Genomic DNA, 20,167 nt, shown 5'->3' with positions numbered 1-20,167 from the left:
ATAGATTTATACAAAGAGACCTTCTAAAAACGTTAAAATGTGTTACTGGCACGCAAAACCTTAAATTAGAGTGAATAAATGAAGACTCGGCAAACCACTTCTGAAAGATTGCCAACCCCTGCTATAGATGGACTGCTTCTTAGGTACATGGGGCTTTTGGTCAGAGATGGCTGTGGGTAGTCATTTCTAAACATACTGGTTAAGTTACCCAAGGTTTGCTGAACTACAGAGCACTGCTGTGGTCTGAATCTCTTATGCCCAATGTTTCCATTTATGAAGAGAAAAAAAATCTATATCTATAGCTATATAAATATATACTTGCCAAACCTTAAAGTCCTGAGTGAAGGGGCTTCACTCAATCTTCCAACTGTACGTGGAGGCAAAATGTAAAATATTTTGTAATATTTTAACATGTGTATGCCTGAAAATGTATGAAGACCACCTCTTGAGAGTGGAGGAGGACCCAAGACAATGGCATTAGTCAGATTCCCAGCACTAAATGATTATGTGATGCTGCTAAGTTATGTCTCAAGTTTCCTTTGAACATGTTTTAAAACCTGCTTATCCCTTTCTGACCTACAGATGTACAGCCTCCAGAGTTGAGGGAGAAGAAGAGAAGGAGGAATCAAGTGACAGTCTGGCAGCTGGTCTTCAGCAGCTGTGAGATTGTCACAACCTCTGCCAGGAAGCAAAAGGCCCAGGATATTGATGCTCAACAAAAATATTAAAAAATATTAAAAAATATTAAAAAAATATTTCCAGACTGCAGTGAGAGTCTCTGATGTAGTCTGTAGGTGAAGAACAAGGGAAGGCAAGGTCTGTCCTTCATGGAGTGTGAGACTCAACCATGGAAGAACAAAAAACCCAAGGGAACAAGAGAAGAGTCTTGTTCTTGGCTGAGAAGAGTCAGAGGGAAGAAGACATCAAGTGGCAGTGGAGGAGGAAATGCCCATTTGCAGCTATGATTGATTCTATCAGCAGCACTCAGACAGAACTGATGAAGAGCAGCCCCCACTCCTTTAATGCCGAAAATGACTGCTTCAGCCCTGTGACTCACGCTTACTTCCTTCTCCACCAGGATCACCTTTCTAGACCCTCACATTAGCCACAGGAATTCTCTATGTGGGTGTCCAGCTGAGCCAAACAATCCAGACTCACATCTGCAAGCTGTGTGTATCTCGTACTTACACCTCCCGGACCCCAAATCACTATAGTATGAGAGCCTCACCAACAATTTTCAACACACACCCTGGGCAAGTAATATGAGGAATTGAGAGAGTCAGTGGTTTGGCCAGGATCATCCTGGAAAATGATGTCAGAAGTGGGAATTGAAACCACATTTCCTTCCCACTTATACTCCCAGTCTATTATCTTAGCCACAAAATCATCCTTCCACTGGCCATTTCAGTTTAGAGCTAGGCATTGAAATGTGTGCTCTATTTCTTACCCTGTGATGTTTTGGGGTCAGCTGCCACCACCAGTTAATTGAAGTATAACTTTGTGGGAAGTCTGTTACATCTCAGGGTATAAACAAGCTGCGACTTACTTCTGAATATTGTGTAGGAGTAGCATCTGGGAAGGAAAAGTGTGCTGGGAGGGAAGGAATATGATATAACAGAGATGTCATTTATTGCATGCATACAAAAATTTGCTACATCTTACCAATATTAAACTTGTCAGATAAAGGGATTAATTTATATTACAATTCTCCATTTTATCCTATAGTTGGCAGCTGTTCTGTACTAACTGGGACCTGTTTAATACTATCTCCATGATAGGTCATTCTGCATCTTCCCCTTTGCAGTAGACACAATAGCACAATTCATCCCCTATCAGTAGAGCTCTGCAAGTCAGCAGATATCCACTTTATATCTGAGGATGCAGGTATCCAGGGACCATGTTTGCGTATCAGATACGATATAAATTTTGTATCCATGCAGGGCTCTGCTGATCAGATTTCCTGTTTTTTGGCACTTGTTGCCATTTAATTCACCCTTTCTCAGCAGGAGTTTCAAGATGCTGGAATAACACTTTGGCCATTTCTTTTCAGTTGAATATATATGTTACATTCACCACTGCTGACGTTCTAGGAATGACAGAAACCAGCAGTAGCTTTGGAGATGCAGCTAAAGTCATAGTCCCCGTGACTAAGTAGACACCTCTACATCCCCTTCCTCTTGCAAATTCACATTGCCACCATTTTGCTCCTGATGAGGCAGTAGATGAAGTATCACTTATCAACTTCAGGACAAAGCAGTTAGAACTTCAGCATCCAGTCTAACAGATGGCTGAATCCCCAAGAAGCTCGTAGCAATGCCATTCGTTTTCCATTGTGGTTACAGACACAGGCTCCTATCCTGCAAGCACCTGCACAGGAGAATGGCTTTACAGTCGTTAATAATCCCCCTGGACTCCATGGGACTAATCGCATTCATAGTGACTGGTGCGTGAAGGATCAAGGGCCTGGTTTCCAGCTAACACGGTCAATAGTCGTTAGTGCCAAAAAATATAGCGTGTGAATGAAGGTTAACTGCACCTTTTTTGTGGTCAGTCAAGTTCTAAACATGCCCACCTGACTAGCCGATACCAAATGTTCTGCCGCCTGTAGCATAGTCTGGAACACTGACCTGACCATGAGTCAGGTTATCCAGGTTCTTCTAATCATAGTTTTCATAGACTTCTGGTGGGATTCTTGTTCTAATCACTTAGCCTATCATTAAAGTAATCATTATCCATGCCTACTTTGCAGGGGGTGATGAGACAGAACTCATTTAAAAGGGTATAATGCATTGACATCCTGAGATGATGATGCTGTAGCCGTAGCTAACATTAACAATTTACATTTCTGCTAATTAACGTAGTCATTTTCTCCTCAACAACATAGTCACAGAGCAGAGAAGGAATGGAGTGAGCCCAGACTCAAATTTGGTGTATTTTTTGGCCAGTTAAAATGAATCTTACTTTAAAATTGGAATAGCTATATCTGGAGTGTTATGAGGCATTAAGCTGTCTGAGAAATCCTCAGGCATTTCCAGATTTTGAAGAGCTCAAATAATACAGTGTTCCAACTTTGTGGTACATCTACCTGATGACAAGAAACACAGTTTTTCATTTCACAAGTCTACAAGAACAGTTTATTTTTAAAATTGGCATCAAAGTAGGAAGATGGATTATATCCAGAGAATTCATCAATTAATCCAAAGCCACCTGTGATATTTTTCCAATAGAGCTAATATTTATGTGTGGCTTTATGTCTGAACATTAATGATAGCACCTCCTGGGAGGGTTCTTTTTGTTTCCTTTGTGACACAAGAACAACGTGTAGGATAGTGGATGACCCCAGAATGACTTAACAGTGGTGCCATTTATTTAAGACTCTGCTGTCATTAATACAGTTTATGCATGGGTCAGCCAAGCTGCAAAAGTGTATTCAGTTGTGCATTTGTTTTAGGGATGTTGACTGTGTGTGGCTCTTGGTGTTTTATAGAAGCAGCCATAGGGATTATTCCATTTATATGCACGATATTCCACTAGTCTGATAAATCCAATAGCGGAAAATGCCTGTCCTTATGATTCTGAACAGACTCATATAACACAGAGCCAAGCTAGAGTTTTTACTTAAATGCAAGCAGCAAGACCAAACTGTAGACATATGGAAGTGAATCTCTAGAAGTTGTATGAATTATCATGGGAGAACAAAACAGGCTGCTGTATTATTAATTTTATATTGCGCTTCATAATAAGTTCAACTGGCTTGTCAAGGTTACATTCTAATTCATCAAAGATTGCTTTATTCACATTTGAGAGAGACATGCCTGAATATTGATCAGTAAATCTTAGCCGAGAGCAGCCTGCTGATATCCTCTAAGGATGAAAACAGCTTTTTAGTACTGTCACCAAAAGTGTTTGTCACCTTTCACTTACATGTGGAAATTAGGTTAACTGTTTTAAAGCTAAGATTAAGCTCAGCTGTTATGACATCAACAATGTCAAAAATTCAGTAGGTTTTGTCTAACATTAAGGGATTTCAGTGCTTCTAAAACATGCCAAATTGAAAGTCCTGGAGAGTGAAGTGCTCTGTCTAGGGAATAGGTTCTTTTGGGGCAGAAGCCTCTCCATAGTGCCCTGCCGAATGTGCTCCAACCCTGTGTTGGTGGGAGCATTTCCAGGAGTCAGGCTGGTTCCGTCTCAATGCTTATCCAGTCCTTGGCCACTAATCGAGGTTTTTCTGACCGTGCACTTTTTTTTTTTAATCTCTATATCTTTCAGAGCTAAGATTGTTGCTCTACTGCCTGCTTTTATGGAGTGGGGGAAAAAGAGAGAGCTGAGAAAGTGGAGAGCCTCTTTTGCTCAATGTCCTCTCCATCCTCAGTTGCTCATGGAAGCCCCTCTGCAAAAAGTGGGTCCACAGGGCACAAAGGGTGCAAAGGGCAGGAAGGGACTGGGTCAAGAGGATATTTGCCCCTGTAAGGAACTTAACACCCTGTAGCTCCTGCAAGAGTTTTAGCTGTCTTACCACATGGTTTTAGTCTATAGAATTGAGGCACAGGTGTGGACAGAACCTAACACAGACCTCACAGAATCTGAGCACAATGAAATATGTTCTTCACGTCTTTTCCAAAGTTGCACAAACTCATTCAAGTCAGTTTTTATTTTAGGGAACAGACATGAGGTGCTGCTGTGCAATGAAAGTAACAGCATTCAAAGGAATTGTAAAAATCTGTAGGTAGCACACACTGTTTACAAAGTATTGAATGAAAACTTAAGTGGACACAGATATTTGCTTTTAAAAAATAGCCACAGCTAGTATCAGTTGATATGCAAAAATTATCACAAAATGAATATTTTAAGGAAAAAGAACTGGGGCGACCTGCCAGGACTCAGGAAGTAAGGTTAGAGTTCTATTTTACAGAGTGGTTCCCTGGTACTATTCAAAAGGCGATTGTTTGGGAGTGACTCTAAGTACAGCTTGGTGATTACTAGGGTGATCTGACAGACTGCAAGCCTAGCCATAATAATATAGATAGCAGAAATTCGTAAGTATAAAATGGAGGGTTTATTTGTTTATCTTGCTTTGTGTTTTCCGAGCCTTCTGGTGGAAATATGTTACCCCCATTCCTGTTTCTATCATTAGATCTAGTTGTCATTACTTGCGTGTCATTTTAGAAGAGTGTTCTAATGAGCGATAAACCTTTCTTCGAATTTCCTAACCTTGTGACTGTGTTATCACTCAGTAATTGCAAAACAGTGCTAGGCTCAGTTCCTCTGACTATCCTCAAACATTGTTCTATATTAAATATAACACTAGTGCCTTAAGCCCTTCAACAAAACTGAGGTTTTGTGGCAGTGTAAACAAATCTTCTACCTTCTTGAATAACCTGCCAGTTTCACTAGGATAGCTGGTTTTAGGCTAGAACAAAGCTAGATGGGACCACCGGTATTAACACATGTGGACTGGATAATATAAGCAAATGTATAAAGTATGTGACATGCTGTTAAGTATCTATGTATATCTTTTGTAATAGAGTGAAATGTGTGCAAAAAAATTGCAATAGTAGCATGACTTGTCAACCTTAACACTCGTTTACCAGTTTTTTTAACGTGAGGTTATACATCTTTATAGTGGTTTTTAAAAGTTATTGGGATTTATTTTTCTTTCCCCACCTGTAATGTTAGGATCTAGTACTGAGAGTCCAGCTATATTGGCCTTAAATGAAAAGGAAGTTGTCACATTTTAGAAACCTCTAAAATTGTGAAGTTCAAAGCCACTTTAATTAACATCTTAAAAACAGCTCTTACCTAAGAATGAACCAGGACTAGAAACAGGTGCACTGGCCACTGAAAAGTTGGAATTGTACAGTTTCCATTAGCACAGATAATTTCTAGCCTTGTGATATATTAGCCCTTAAACCGTGGAAAGAAAGTGACAGCCACCTGAGGCTGCCTCAGAGGTTTTGCAGTGTTAGAACAAGTGGCAGTACAAATGATAGAAGGACAAGGTGAAGGGGAGGCCATCACATGGCCATAAATGCAGTTTGTTGTATGCCTTTATAATTCATCATGTGATTTCACTGTTTTGTACTTGTTTGATAGGTAATATTATCAGTGTTATATGGTGCTATGTGTTTTTTATAAACTGTTAAGAGTACTTACAAGCTTATTCTCTTAATATGTACTTGCAAAATACATTGAAAGGTTGTATTTGTAAGACACTACAAAAACCCTTGATTAGGAAGAGAAGGTGGGATTTTCAGAAGTGCCTAGAGGTTAGATGCCTAACTCTCACAGGTGCTTTTGAACATCCCAGCTAGAATCTGTCAGTTTAACCAAATTTTTTTTTTGCTATTCTTTTATTTCTGCAGCATATAGTGATTTGGGATATTACATTATTAACAAGCTGCACCATGTGGATGAATCGGTGGGAAGTAAAACTAGACGGGCCTTCCTTTATCTTGCTGCCTTCCCTTTTATGGATGCCATGGTGAGTGTCTGGCTCAGAACGGAATTTTAGTTGTCACTTCTCTCTGTGATGTTCCCAGCTTATAGAACCCAACTATTTGATAGGTATTTGGAGACTCATTGAAGGAGAGCTCACCCATGCAAGTAATTCCTCTGCTCTGTTAAAGATTTTGCAGACTATGCTACTGATGTATACCTACACCCCAGTCACTTTCTCCAAATAACTAAGTATGAAAAGAAGTCGCATCAGTGAGTTACTTTTTAAAGGCAGGATTTTGTAGCAATATTCAGTATACTCATTGGCCAGTGAGACCAGAGCTAAATTTTATATACAATGAAAGCTGATGAATAAAAAGAAAACCTATTACTTGGATTGGTTAGAACTCTAATAACACTTCCCACCACCAGGAATAAAGGCTGCTTCTCATTACTGTATTCCCTTCTCAGCAGCTACTGTACAGTCACTTAAACCGAGCCTCTCTCCCAGCCCTGGCAAAGAGTTAAAAGCTGCAGTGTCTTCTCTGTGTTATTGGTCTAGATTTGTTCAGATTCACATGGGAAGCTGATTCAGATGTAGGAAAGAGCTTCATAACTGGTTTGTGTAAAGTTCAGCAGTAAGAAAGTAGTCAGGGCCTGGAACCTGAACCTAATAGATGTATCCATGTTAGTCACTTTCTAAACAAAGTTCTGTCCTTTACAGGCTTGGACCCATGCTGGCATTCTGTTGAAACACAAGCACAGTTTCCTTGTGGGATGTGCCTCCATCTCAGATGTCATAGCTCAGGTAATGACTCATCTCAGTAAAAGTTGTGCCTGCTGCGCTATGGGCCAGATCCTGGCCCACGCTCTGGAGCCCTATAGCTACTCTAAACAAGCATTTGAGGTTTCCCTCAGCATGTCAAAACTCCTCACTGGCTTACAACCTGCTTTACGCCTTCCTCCCAGCATGCTGGCAGAGGCGGGGTTTTGCCTGGAGCATGCTGTACTTTAGCAGTCCACACTGCATAGAGTCCCCTCGGTGGCAGTTGTAGCTGAGGCTGCTCTCGCTTCCACACAAGTCAGATAACTCCAGGAATGGGGAACCAGGATGGCTTGGCTTAATGCAATGTCTCACTGCAGCTATGCTCTTCCTGAAAGGACAGGAGTTCAGTGAAACACAATGGCTGCCACATGTTCCAGGATATGGTACCTTTTATACGAATGTTACTAAAGATTTTAAGCTCTTTTGAAGGAGGAACTGTCTTTTACCATGTTTTGTACAGCACCTAGCATAATAGGGCTGAAATCCTGAGTGGGGGCCTCTAGACTGTATAACAATAAAATATATATTTGATTCCTCGGTTTTTCCTTCATCCCTCAATTATGCACATGTTGATTTAACTTGGTGAAATTCCAGCCATACTGCAATAACGTGCTGTCTCCTGAGTGTGAGGATAGCTCAGCAAGCAATATTCTTGTTACAGGCCCTGAAAGTTTCACTTCAAAACTGCAGTCAGAACTTAGCTTAACCACTTTGGTGCTGCAGTGCATTATTAGGAAGTGGGGTCCTGCATTGTTTCAGCTTCCATTACCTGAGTGATGTGTTAAACATATGTCCCCTTCATTCTGCACTGTACTAGACATCCATTGTGGAAAGTCATTTAAATTCACGTTTGATATCAAGTACCAGTATTGCAGTTCTCATTTTTAAAGCGCTTAAACTTCTACACAAATTTAGCTTCACAACGCCAGATACATAGGCCAGTATTGTCATCCTAATTTAGAGGTGGGGCTAGTGAAGGCAGAGACGGAGCATGTGACTCATGCAAGGTCAGAGGGAATCCAAACTCAAGAGCTCTGGGCTCCAAATCCTTCATTCAGTTCTCTAGGTCACCTTCTCTCTTTTAAGTAAAAACAATCATATACTGAAGGGTTAAACCTTTTGGTCTGTTATCCTGTGTTAGATACTCCTTTTTGCACTGTATACCACATAGAGTGAAATCTCTGCAATTAATATAAGTTAGAACTAATTATAACAAGCTAACTTAATACCAAAGAAATCCACTTAATGGGTCTGACTCTCGTCTCATTCTGGAGTGATCTTGGAAGTCAGTGGCGCAATACTGTGGTATGAAAACACAATGTAGCCAGCTAGGCCTCATTCTCCATGTTTTTGCATCTTGTCTAGTCATTCAGACTGAACAAAGAGATTATACACTACCATCTTAATCTGGCAGTGTTTTATACACACACTTTGCACAAGGGCAAGTTGACTAAACAAGGTGTAAGGACTTTGAAAATGAAGTCCATAATATCTCCTCTTTCTGTAACTGAATACCTATGGGACAAGAGCATTTCCAGTTAATCACTAACCGCTGGACTTCCCTGCATCAGTTGACACTAGCAAAGTGAACATAAGCAGTAGCAACATCTGTTTAATAAGAACTTTGTTACCTGTAGTCCTGAAGATGTGGCTGATGTTTTTTGTCCTGAGCCCTTTAATTCTTTCCTCTCTTGGGCAGCTTTTGGATGAGCAACTTCATTGAAAAAATTTCCATTGTAGCATCCTAAATCAGCTGTTTTGCAATCCTCCTATAAACAGCATTACCAGCCTAGTAAATACTTACAGGTGTTCATTTCTTTTTAAAGCAAGACATACATTAGGTATAATCGCTGTCTTCACGCAATATAAAACCAATGAGAGAAGGATGTATTTAGTACCACAGAACCATGTATTTAGTAAGCAAAGTAAGTTCATTCAGAACTCACTGTAATCCCAGCCCCTGCCAATAGAGTAATTTTCAGTTCCTTCATTCACAGAACCACGTCAAGCAGGCTTCCCAATTTTACCATTGGAAGCCTCTGGAATTTAACTGGGATGCTTAGACTCTGCAATGAATGTGAAAGAGCTAAAGTTATTATCTTAAATACTAAAATCCAGGAAGTGTAATGGGGTTAATTCTCACCATAATCTGATGTATTCCTGGGATTTGGTATTTAGTATTGAAGTTTACCAGTTAGAATTATGCCAAGAGAAAACCCAGCTTTCTCGCTTGAAGCCAGTGCGAAGTTCGAATTGAAGTGGGATTCCCTTCTAACCACTGAGTTTTAAATACTGAAAAATCATGTTTGACTTGCTTAAAGAGTCAAAGAAGTCCGTGTTGTGCTTTTTAATATGGCTTTAAAAAAAGAGACACTTAGAAATTGATATTGAAAGCATCCTCACTATCAAAATGGGTCAACACCATGTGGAATTGGTCAGGCTACTGGCCACCTGACCACCTCACTCCCAACACCAAGACTAAATGCATGCAAACATACTCATCCTTATGGGCACCTGTCCTGCACCTGACCCCATTACCAGTACTTTGTCCAACTATAGCCTTGTGTCAAATCCTGAATGTGAATTCTCTGGGACAAGGACTGTCTTTGTTCTACTTGTCTGCATAGTACCTAGTCCAGTGGAAGCTAATCCCTGACTAGGCCCTCAAGGCACTACCACAGTGTAGTTTGCATCTGTGTGGCAGTGTCAAAGATGGATTGGTTTTGGATACAGCAGGAAATACTGGTCCTTTTGTTTAAAAGAGAGAACCCCTAACCTGTCGACTTGTTTTTTTCCTCTTTTCTCTTTTAGGTTGTTTTTGTAGCCATTCTGCTTCACAGTCACTTGGAATGCAAAGAGCCTCTCCTTATCCCAATCTTATCCTTGTATATGGGGGCAGTGGTCCGATGTACCACCTTATGCCTGGGCTACTACAAGAATATACACGACATTATTCCTGACAGCAGTGGGCCTGAGATGGGGGTATGTTTTAATGCCTGGTAGGACTGTGCAATCAAGTTAACTAATGTTTATGAGGACTGTAAGCTTTCTGTCCCTCAGGAAAAAAAGCACAGAACGCTTAGTTTCAAACATACCCTTGTGCATACCAATTCAATGACAGTGTACATGGCAGCTACCCAATAGTCTGCTGTGTGAGAGCGGTACAGTGCATCCTTATGTCAGTACCTCTACAGCTATGCTAAGCACATTCCTGCTAATGTTATGTTAGTACATAGGATCATTAGCACAGCAAATGTATTTGTATGCTAGAAGGATGACATTGGAAACTGACATTCTGAGAAATTTCTCCCTGTGTGAGGAAGCTGTGTCAGAACACCTCTTTTTTCCTTGAATGTCTTGCAGTAATTCACAAATCCCTCACTGCAGATCAATGCCTTTATAACCGGTTGCCAGGACAAATTATGCAAATACCTTGTACATCAATTATTCAGATCTAGTAGGGCTGTTAAGAATGCACAGTTACCTTTAATTCTGTATCGCTAATGTGGGAGATTACATTATCATGTAGCATTTCTCTCAGGCTCTGGCGTGCTTTTGAATGTAGCAAGTCAACTGATGGGTGAGAAACGAGAAAAAATCCTTTGGTTGTGCTTTTGGTTCTGTCCTGCCTGTTTGTTTCAAAAGGGACTTTATTTCTCTTACGCTGCAGGGAGATGCTACAATAAGGAAGATGCTGAGTTTTTGGTGGCCTTTGGCATTAATTTTGGCAACTCAGCGAATCAGTAGACCCATTGTCAACCTTTTTGTCTCCCGGGACCTGGGCGGCAGCTCTGCAGCCACAGAGGTACGTGAATTCCTGGGAAGCTGAAATGTTTTATGTTTGTACTGCATTCCACACACAGAAGAAGTCATCCTTGCTTACATTTGTTAAGGAAGGCAGGGTGTTTGTTCCCATCCATATTCAGCACCTCCTGATGTGTTTCCTCTCATCCATAAGAACAGGGGAAAGTGGTCTCAAATGCAAATGCTAAGTGTTCATTTTTCCCAGGATGCTAAAAGCAGATGGAAGATGTTGGCCTAATTTCTGCCTCTTAACATGAAGCCTCTTGTCCCTTGGTCAGCCCTCCAGTCCCACTTACATCCCACTCTAAGGGTATGGCTACACTTCGAATTTCAAAGCGCTGCCGCGGCAGCACTGCCAAGTATGAGTGTGGTCAGAGCGGCAGCACTGGGAGAGAACTGTCCCAGTGCTGCATGTAAACCACATCCTTTACGGGTGTAGCGTGCAGCGCTGGGAGCCGCACTCCCAGCGCAGCCGCCCTGATTACACTGACGCTTTACAGAGCTGTATCTTGCAGCGCTCGGGAGTGTTTTTTCACACCTCTGAGCGCGAAACTTGCAGCGCTGTAAAGTGTGAGTGTAGCCAAGGCCTAAGCAATGTCTTATTAAATGCATCATGGGACCACAGATTCCATTCAAATATCCTAGGGTTTCAAGATTTGCACAGTGACAGGCAATGGAAACTCCAGAGCCTGGTGAATTAGGGCTAGTTGTCTGGGGTCTCATTCCGCACTGTGTTGCCTCTTGCATATTTATTTACAGCTATGCAAAGCGATGTGACACATTACCGTTATGATTTGTTAACTTTTTGCACAGTTGTAACTGACTGTATAGGAGGTAAGGCATGGAAGAATCAGGCCCCTGGCTGGGATGTGAGTTGCTTGGGTTGTTTCACATACACATACATACCTCTCTACCTCTTGGGCACTTTCTAAACTGGTTGAAGTAGGGTTCCAGAGGCCAGTTCTTGGCTCCATTGTCCCAAAGATGTGTCCTGCTTAACATTTTAAAGGTACCAGTTCTCTTATAAGAAAGAAGTGCTCACTTTCTGAAATACTCATCAGAGGTGACGTTCAGGCAGTCCACAGAGGCACCGGTTTTTTGTAACTACAACACAAAATCCTGTACTTACAGAAACTCTGCATCTTCATGTGGTCCTTCCCTCCATTTAAATCATTTGGATTTTTGCCATTGATTTCAGTGGGAGGAAGATTAGGGTTTTTTGTGATTTTTGTCCTTCCTTTTTTTCAATAAGGGGGGGAAAAACTAGGAAACTAAATGCAGACTCCTACCTTTCTGAAATGTGAAGGATGTACAGAAAGTCCTATTGTTAAGGTTTTCACAGACATAGTAACGTGGCCCTGTTGGACATATATATTGGTGGGATAAACCCCATGACTGGAATATTGGTATAGAGGAGTATAGCTTGTTCAGGAAGGACAGGATGGGGGCGGGGAAGGAATGAGGTATTGCTTTATACATCAAGAATATATACACTTTTTCTGAGATCCAGAAGGAGGCGAGAGGAAGACCAGTTGAAAGTTTCTAGGTGAAGATGAAAGGGGAAAAGAAACATGGATGATGTCATGGTAGGGGTCTACTATAGATGAAAATCAGAAAGGAGTGGTGGATGAGGCATGTCTAAAACAAATAACAGAAATATCCAGAACACAAGGGGGACTTAAACTACTCAGGCATCTGTTGGAAAAGCAATACAGCAAAACACAAAATATCTAGTAAGTTCTTTGAATGTATTTGGAACAACTTTTTTTTTTTTTTTTTTTTTTTCCAGAAACTGTAGGGAGTAAGCAGCGGTGACAGGCATTTTAGGCTTAATTCTGGCCAACAGAGTGAAATTGATTGCAAATCCGAAAGTAGAATGCCAAGTGGGTGAAAGTGATCATGACATTGCTCTGAAATCAACAAAATTAAATTCACCAAAGACAATGCAAAGTACTGCACTTCGGAAGGGAAAAAATCAAATGTACAACTACAAAATGGGGACTAACTGGCTAGGTGGTACTACCGCAGACAAGGATCTGGATCACAATCTGAATATGAGTCAACAATGTGATATAGCTGTGAAAAAGGCTAATATCATCTTAGGGTTTATTAACAGGAGTATCATATGTAAGACATGGGAGATAATTGTCCTGCTCTATGGAACACTTGTGAGGTCTCACTTGGAACACTGCATCCATTTTTGGATGCCACATTTAAGATGAATGTGGACAAATTTGAGAAAGTCCAGAGGAGAGCAACAAAAATGATAAATGGTTTAGAAAACCCGATTTATAAAGAGAGGTTAAAAAGACTGGGCATATTTAGAGAGGAACCTGATAGCCTACAGATATGTTAAGGACTGTTAAAAAGAGAAGGATGATCATTTGATTTCCATGTCCACTGACGGTAGGACAAGAAGTAATCCATTTAAACTGGGAGATTTAGGTTAGATATTAGAAAAACCTTTCCAAATATAAAGGATAGTTAAGCACTGGAATAGGTTACTGAGGAAGGTTGTGAAATTCCCATCATTGAATGTTTTTAAGCAGAGGTTAGACAAACGCCTGTCAGGGATGGTCTAGTTTCACTTGGTCATGCCTCAGTGCAGGGGTCTGGACTAGATGACCTCTTGAGGTCTCTTCCAGCCCTATATATGATCCTATATCATATTTTTCATACACTTGAGAAATTCCATTGACAGCATGTGTATAATAAGTGCTTTCAGGGATGGGCCTAACTATTTTAGCACAGTAAGCTATTCAAGCCAGGGACTTTGAGTGCTTATGTGTTTGTGCTGTGCTTAGTCCAATGGAATGCATGGGCACCATTTCAGTACAAGGGAACACAGCAGGTTAACTAACCTCTCCTTTGCTTGTCCCGACTGTTGATGGTTTTAGATATGCCCCTTAAACATCTGTTGAATAGATCTTTTGCCTTTCATTACTATTAATGGCAAAAGCGTGTCACATTTATAGCTGGTAGCTGACTGGGCTTTCTTCGCTCTCAGCAGTTGTGCTTTTCATATCTGATTTCTGAAAGGGGAAGTGCTGGCAGCATAGACAACTGCCATACACTAGCCTTGAGTATAGGCAAGGATTTTCAAATTTTCCTGCTAGCACTTCAGTGTTTGGCTAGAAGAGATGGGGTGCCTGGAAGGAGATACAGTGTGAACACATTTATAAGGGTAACTAGCCCACATGCCTCAGTTGATTTCTGTTTTTGTTTTGTTTTTTTTTACCAGGGTTGTCAGCTTGGGGGTTTTCATTCATGTTAAAATCTCATATACGTTTATCCAATTAGAAGAGTCGTAGTCTGTGCATTGAGACACCATCACTCAAGTTAAAAGTCCTGGAGGATATTTAAATACCAAAGCAATCTCTAAATTAATCCGGAGAGACTCTAATACCCATAAAGGTGCTAAACAGTGGCCTGAGCTATTGCTGGGCACTGGTATCAAAATAAGTAAAGAGTGAATCATTTCTATAACTATTCAATCAAATCAGCTTTCAGGTATATGAGAGATTCTACTGAAAACAGATGGTAGAGTGAAAAAACAACAAAAAAAAAAAGCTAGATTCTTTGCAACTAAAAGAACACCAGCTTAAATACCACTGATATATCTTACGTACCATCGGTACAAGTAACACTAAACAGTATTGTAACAGCTAAACAGTTATAAAAAATATTTCCCCCATCGTTCCAATTTACTTTGTGTATTGGACCGCACTTTATACAGAAGAAGGGGTAAAGCTGACTGGCTAGTCACTTTCTCCCATTTGTGTAGGTCTTTCTCACAACAGGGACCATTGCTAACAGCAAAATGTGATTAAATAATCACAAAAACTGCTATGGGGCAGTTAGCAGCAGAAGTGGAGCTTAAAGCTATTTTAACTCATTTTTTAAAAGTTGATTAGGTCTCAAATGAAGGGTATGCTTTCAACGTTTTTGACAGTAGTTTCTGTAATAAGGACAAGAAACAGATTCTGTGTTGCTTGTGCACCCAGTGGGTGTTTCGTTAATTCAAGTCATGCAGGATAAGCCCCATAAGCCCTTTCTGATTCCTCTATTAGGAGACCAAAACACTGGGATATGCCTACACAGCAAAGAAAAACCTGCGGCTGGCCCATGTCTGCTGACTCAGGCTTGCGGGACTCAGACTGCGGAGCTGTTTGACTGCAGTGAAACAGCCCTGCAGCCTGAAACCCACGAGCTCGAGTCAGCTGGCCCAGGCCAGCTGCAGGTGTCTAATTGCTGTGAAGACAAACCCTGAGATAGCAGTAGTACAGACCAAAGAAGTGTTTCTCTTCCACTAATGGTCCATACCCAGCTGAATCTAAATGTAGTTGAATCGTAACAAGACAAGGAAGGCCTGATCCTGCAGACCCCATACGGTCAAACTCTTGGAGTGGGAATAGTAAAATTATCAAGTTCTCAGGCAATTCACAGAACTGAAACATACTTTGGCTCCGAGGAAGAGGAAAGTTACAGGGACAGTTTGCTAGTTTCAAGCAGCATTAAAAGGAGCCTAAAGAGACTCTCCCTAAACTATCTTCCTGTGTGAACCAAGATACATCAGTTGAGAAGGGTAGGACTGAAATGATGGACATATTTACTGCCCCATCTTATCTGAGCCAACAGTGGCCAGATCAGCGTTGGGAAAATCTCACCACCTTCCATAGGGGGGAAAAAAAAAGGCAGTTTCAATGATTGAAAATGTTTCCTTGATATGTAATTTGACTTTTTCCTCAGGAAAGACAAAAACATAAACTGCAACAGCACAAAGCAATCTTAAAACCTGTTGAGATGTTAGGTTTTTTTGTATCTCGTTATGTAAATAGTACTTGCAAAAGTACAAGAGGACTTAGTTTTCTTAGATTTCAGGTATTGAGCTGATTCTAGTGTTAAAAACAATGATCTAGGATTATTTTTGTCTGATCTCAATTGATTAGTACAGAAGTAGGCAGAGTTTTCTTTGTCTCTAGGGTCCCTCTAGCCCAAAACAGTCAATCTGACATCCAAAGTGAGTCAGTCTGCGGCTTTCAAATTACATTGCTGTCATTCTTTTTAATTAAATAATTTTATGTTTCTGCTGTTTTGCTTATGAACTTATTAAAACAAAATTGTATGAAAAAATGAAGATCATGGAATACAATTAATAGAAAAAGCAATGGATTCTAGTGCAGTGTATGTAAGCCTCACTAGATCGAATAATTAATCAACATGGTAAAAAGAATAAAGGGAAAAAATGAACTCATTGATGAGTAAATAGATTAAAAATCTAAAATATAGTCAGAGAGTACTATTGTGATGGTAAAACCACACAGTTAAGTCATATATCTTCACCCAAGTTGAATTTTCCCTGAGTCTGAAATGCAATGTAGAAGAGCTGTTTCTATGATGGTTTTCCTGATGTAATGATTGCCCACTTGGTTGCCTGTCTCTTGTTGCATTGAGGTCAATAGTAACTGAAAATTGGATAAAAGGTTAGTGTATTTATGCTGTCTGAAGATTTGAAGTGTAAATATATTCTCTTTTCTCCTGTTGTAGGCTGTGGCAATTCTGACAGCTACATACCCTGTGGGACACATGCCGTACGGCTGGTTGACAGAAATTAGAGCCGTGTATCCTGCTTTTGACAAGGTGAGTATTTGTATTGTATGATGGTGGTAAATACTTTGTAGTCATGTTTCACATTCATGGTAGTTGTAGACCCAATTTTCCTTTGATTTACACTGCTATAAATTAAGGATAGTAAGCAGAAGAGTTACAACAGTGTAAAAGATGTGTAAGGGAAGAAGGCTCATATCCTAATCTCCATATTCTCCTTAACTCTGTGTGTGAGCGCGCGTGTGTGCAGGTTTAGGGACACCCAAATCATGGGATGGCATCCCTGACCATCTTAATTTTTTCAACCCAGTATTACGTTTGGCCTTTACAACATTGTGTGGCAATAAGTTCCACAGGTTGACTGTGCGTTGTTTGATGTAAACCTGTTGCCTATTAATTTCATTGGGTATCCCCTGGTTCTTGTGTTATGTGAATGGGTAAATAACACTTTGTTCATTCTATTCATGATTTTTAGACCTCTATCATATCCCCCCTTAGTCGTCTTTTTTTCTAAGATGAACAGCCCCAGTCTTTTTATTCTCTCCTCATATGGAAACTGTTCCATCCCCCTAATCATTTCTGTTGCCCTTCGTTGCCCCTTTTCCAATTCTAATACATCTTTTTTGAGATGGGGCGACCAGAACTGCATTCAGTATTCAAGGTGTGGGTGGCCCCATGGATTTATATAGTGGCATTGTGATATTTTCTGTTTTATAATCTCTCCCTTTCTTAATAGTTCCTAACATTGTTAGCTTTTTTGACTGCCACTGCATATTGAGTGGATGTTTTCAGAGAACTACACATGATGACTCCAAATCTCTTTCTTGAGTGGTAACAGCTAATTTAGAGCCCGTCATTTTGTCTGTTGGGATTATTTTTTCCAATGTATATTACTTTTCACTTATCAACACTGAATTTCATCTGCCTTTTTTTTCATCCAGTCACTTGATTTTGTGAGATCCCTTTGTAACTCTTCACAATCATCTTTGAACTTAACTGTCTTGAGTAATTTTGCCACCTCAGAGTTCATCCCCTATTCCGTGTGTGTGTGTGTCATAGAGAGAGAGAGAGAGGACACACACAAGCATGGCTCAGGCTATGTTGAATTAGATGTATTTTTGGTCCCCTCTTTTTATTTATTGTATCTATAATGTATTATTTTAACATTTTAGACAATCCTAAACTCTGAATTATCATTAATTGTGCCTTTCTGTAATTTCAAGTATTTGTCTTATCTCTAGTTTTAACCTTACCTCTCAGTTTCCTGGGTTTGAGGTTCTGGGTGCTTTTTGTTTGCTTTGAATATAGATAATTGGCATATTTGTGAAGTTTTTAAAAACTTCAGTGGTAGCTCCAGTTTAATTTAGCTATTTCCCTGATGAAGAACATCATGAAATATCCAGCAGCTGAGGAACTCAAGTCTCATCTTCAAAGTTAGGCTGTTCTCTTGACACTACGTTGTTTCTGCAGACTGGATTTGCTTAATTTGCTCATATTAAATGTTAAAGGTTACTTCACAGGCTAAAACAAGCAGACATTCCATATATTATTTCTATATGGACTTAACCGATTGAGGTGAATGAGAATTTTCACGGGAGTTCAGCAAATTACATAAGGACTCCAGGACTGCTCCTGGAATTGATTTGAGGAAACAAAACAGAACAAAAAGCCCCTTAGTGTTTTAGTCTGAATTACATTTTGCTCTGACTTGGCACTGGTAACAGCCTACATACCTACACCAACACTTAATTTACATGATGATAGGTAACTGTGTTCTGTGATGTTCAAAATGAGATATTCAACTCCTCCATTCTCCAGCTGCTTGTACACTCCTGAATTCCTTTGGTCCCAATCCAGGGTGAATAAACACTTTTGTGTGGGGGCATGTATGCACTTACACAAATGTATGTAATCAAGCCTTATTTGGTTTCATCTACCACACTTCCGTCCAATTTTTAAAATAAGCAGTCAGTCACAATTGTTAACTTTATTTATATGAGGACAAGACTCTCATGCCAATTAAAGTTCAATATATAGACTTATTCAGGGACATCCTGCTGAATATAGACTAGAATATGAAAATTGGGTGGCATCTTTGTTAGACACCTAACGGTACTCTGGATCAGCAATAAAAAAAAATAAACTGTGGACCAGTGTGGATTAGAACAAGGGTTGTGGAACTTGCTAACAATCAGTACAGATATGGTGAAACTCATTGTTTCAGTGAATTGCATGTGCAAGTTACAATAATGAGAAGATATGGAGACTCCACATACAAGGCCAAATCCTGGTGCCGCTAAACTTGATAAGAGGTTTGCTATTAACTGTAGTAGGGTCAGGATTGGAGCAATATAGTAGCTTTCATTTTCTAAAAAAACCTTCACCATTCAATAATTTCATTAATGACTTGAACAGTCACAGGTGGAGTGGAAAATAGGCTTTTAAAATCTACAGATGACACCAATCTAGGAGGAGTTGAAAGTACTTCGGGCGACAGGATTAGAGTCCAAAAGCACCTTGACAAATTGGAGAATGGCTCTGAAATCAAGAAGATGAAATTCGGGAGAAAACAATGCAAAGTATTACACTTAGGAAGGAAAAAATCAAATGCACAACTACAGAATGAGGAATAACTGCAAGAAAGAATCTGGGGTTTATAGTGGATCAAAATTGAACATGAGTTAATAATGTGATACAGTTGCAAAAAAGCCAAAAATACAATTCTTGGATGTATTAACATGAGTGTTGCATGTAAGGTAAGGGAGGTAATTCTTTCATTGTACTCGGAACTAGTGAGGCCTCAGCTGGAGTACTGACCAGTTTTGAGCACCACAGCTTTAAGAAAGATATGGACAAATTGGCGAGAATCCAGAGGAGAGCAACAAAATAATAAAAAGTTTAGAAAGCTCAACCTATGAGGAAAAGTTTAAAAAAAAAAAAAAACCTGGGCATGTTTAGTTTTGAGAAGAGAAGACTGATAACAGTCTTAAAATATGTTATGGGCTGCTATAGAGAGAAGAGTGATCAATTGTTCTCCATGTCCACTTAGGGTAGGACAAGAAGTAATGGGCTTAATCTGCAGCAAAGGAGATTTAGGTTACATATTAAGAAAAACTTTCTAACTACAAGGGTAGTCAGGTTCTGAAGTAGGTTACCGAGGGAGATTGTGGAATCCCCATCACATAAGAGTGGCTATACTGGGTCATACCAAAGGTCCAGCTAGCCCAGTATCCTGTCTTCCAACAGTGGCCAATGCCAGAGGCCCCAGAGGGAATGAACGGAACAAGTAATCATCAGGTGATCCATTCACTATCTCCCATTCCCAGCTTCTGGCAAACAGAGTTTAGGCACGCCATCCCTGCCCATCCTAGCTAATAGCCATTGATGTATTTATCTAGTTCTTTTTTGAACCCTGTTATAGTCTTGGCCATCACAACATCCTCTGGCAGAGAGTTCCGCAGGTTAACTGGGTCACTGGAGGTTTTAAGAAGAAGT

At 40.2% G+C, this 20,167-nt stretch overlaps 1 protein-coding gene across 4 annotated transcripts in view; it reads left to right on the top strand.

Annotated features, from left to right (window-relative positions):
- The window catches only part of ANKH (ANKH inorganic pyrophosphate transport regulator), a 165,764-nt gene that overhangs the window by 96,042 nt on the left and 49,555 nt on the right, over window positions 1–20,167 (top strand). For 3 of the 4 annotated variants that reach the window (XM_032789736.2, XM_032789740.2, XM_032789741.2), the window contains 5 exons: window positions 6,363–6,481; window positions 7,160–7,243; window positions 10,073–10,243; window positions 10,932–11,066; window positions 16,613–16,705. In XM_032789736.2, the coding sequence (XP_032645627.1) occupies window positions 6,363–6,481; window positions 7,160–7,243; window positions 10,073–10,243; window positions 10,932–11,066; window positions 16,613–16,705 (602 nt within the window). Of the gene's footprint in view, window positions 1–4,308; window positions 4,467–6,362; window positions 6,482–7,159; window positions 7,244–10,072; window positions 10,244–10,931; window positions 11,067–16,612; window positions 16,706–20,167 lie in introns of those variants that run through there. The other variant, XM_032789737.2, reaches the window with a different exon arrangement.

The sequence above is a fragment of the Chelonoidis abingdonii genome, chromosome 2, assembly GCF_003597395.2.
Source record: "Chelonoidis abingdonii isolate Lonesome George chromosome 2, CheloAbing_2.0, whole genome shotgun sequence".
Lineage (NCBI taxonomy): Eukaryota > Metazoa > Chordata > Testudines > Testudinidae > Chelonoidis > Chelonoidis abingdonii.
The sequence above is the reverse complement of the archived record's forward strand: the minus strand, read 5'-3'. Positions and strand labels throughout refer to the sequence as shown.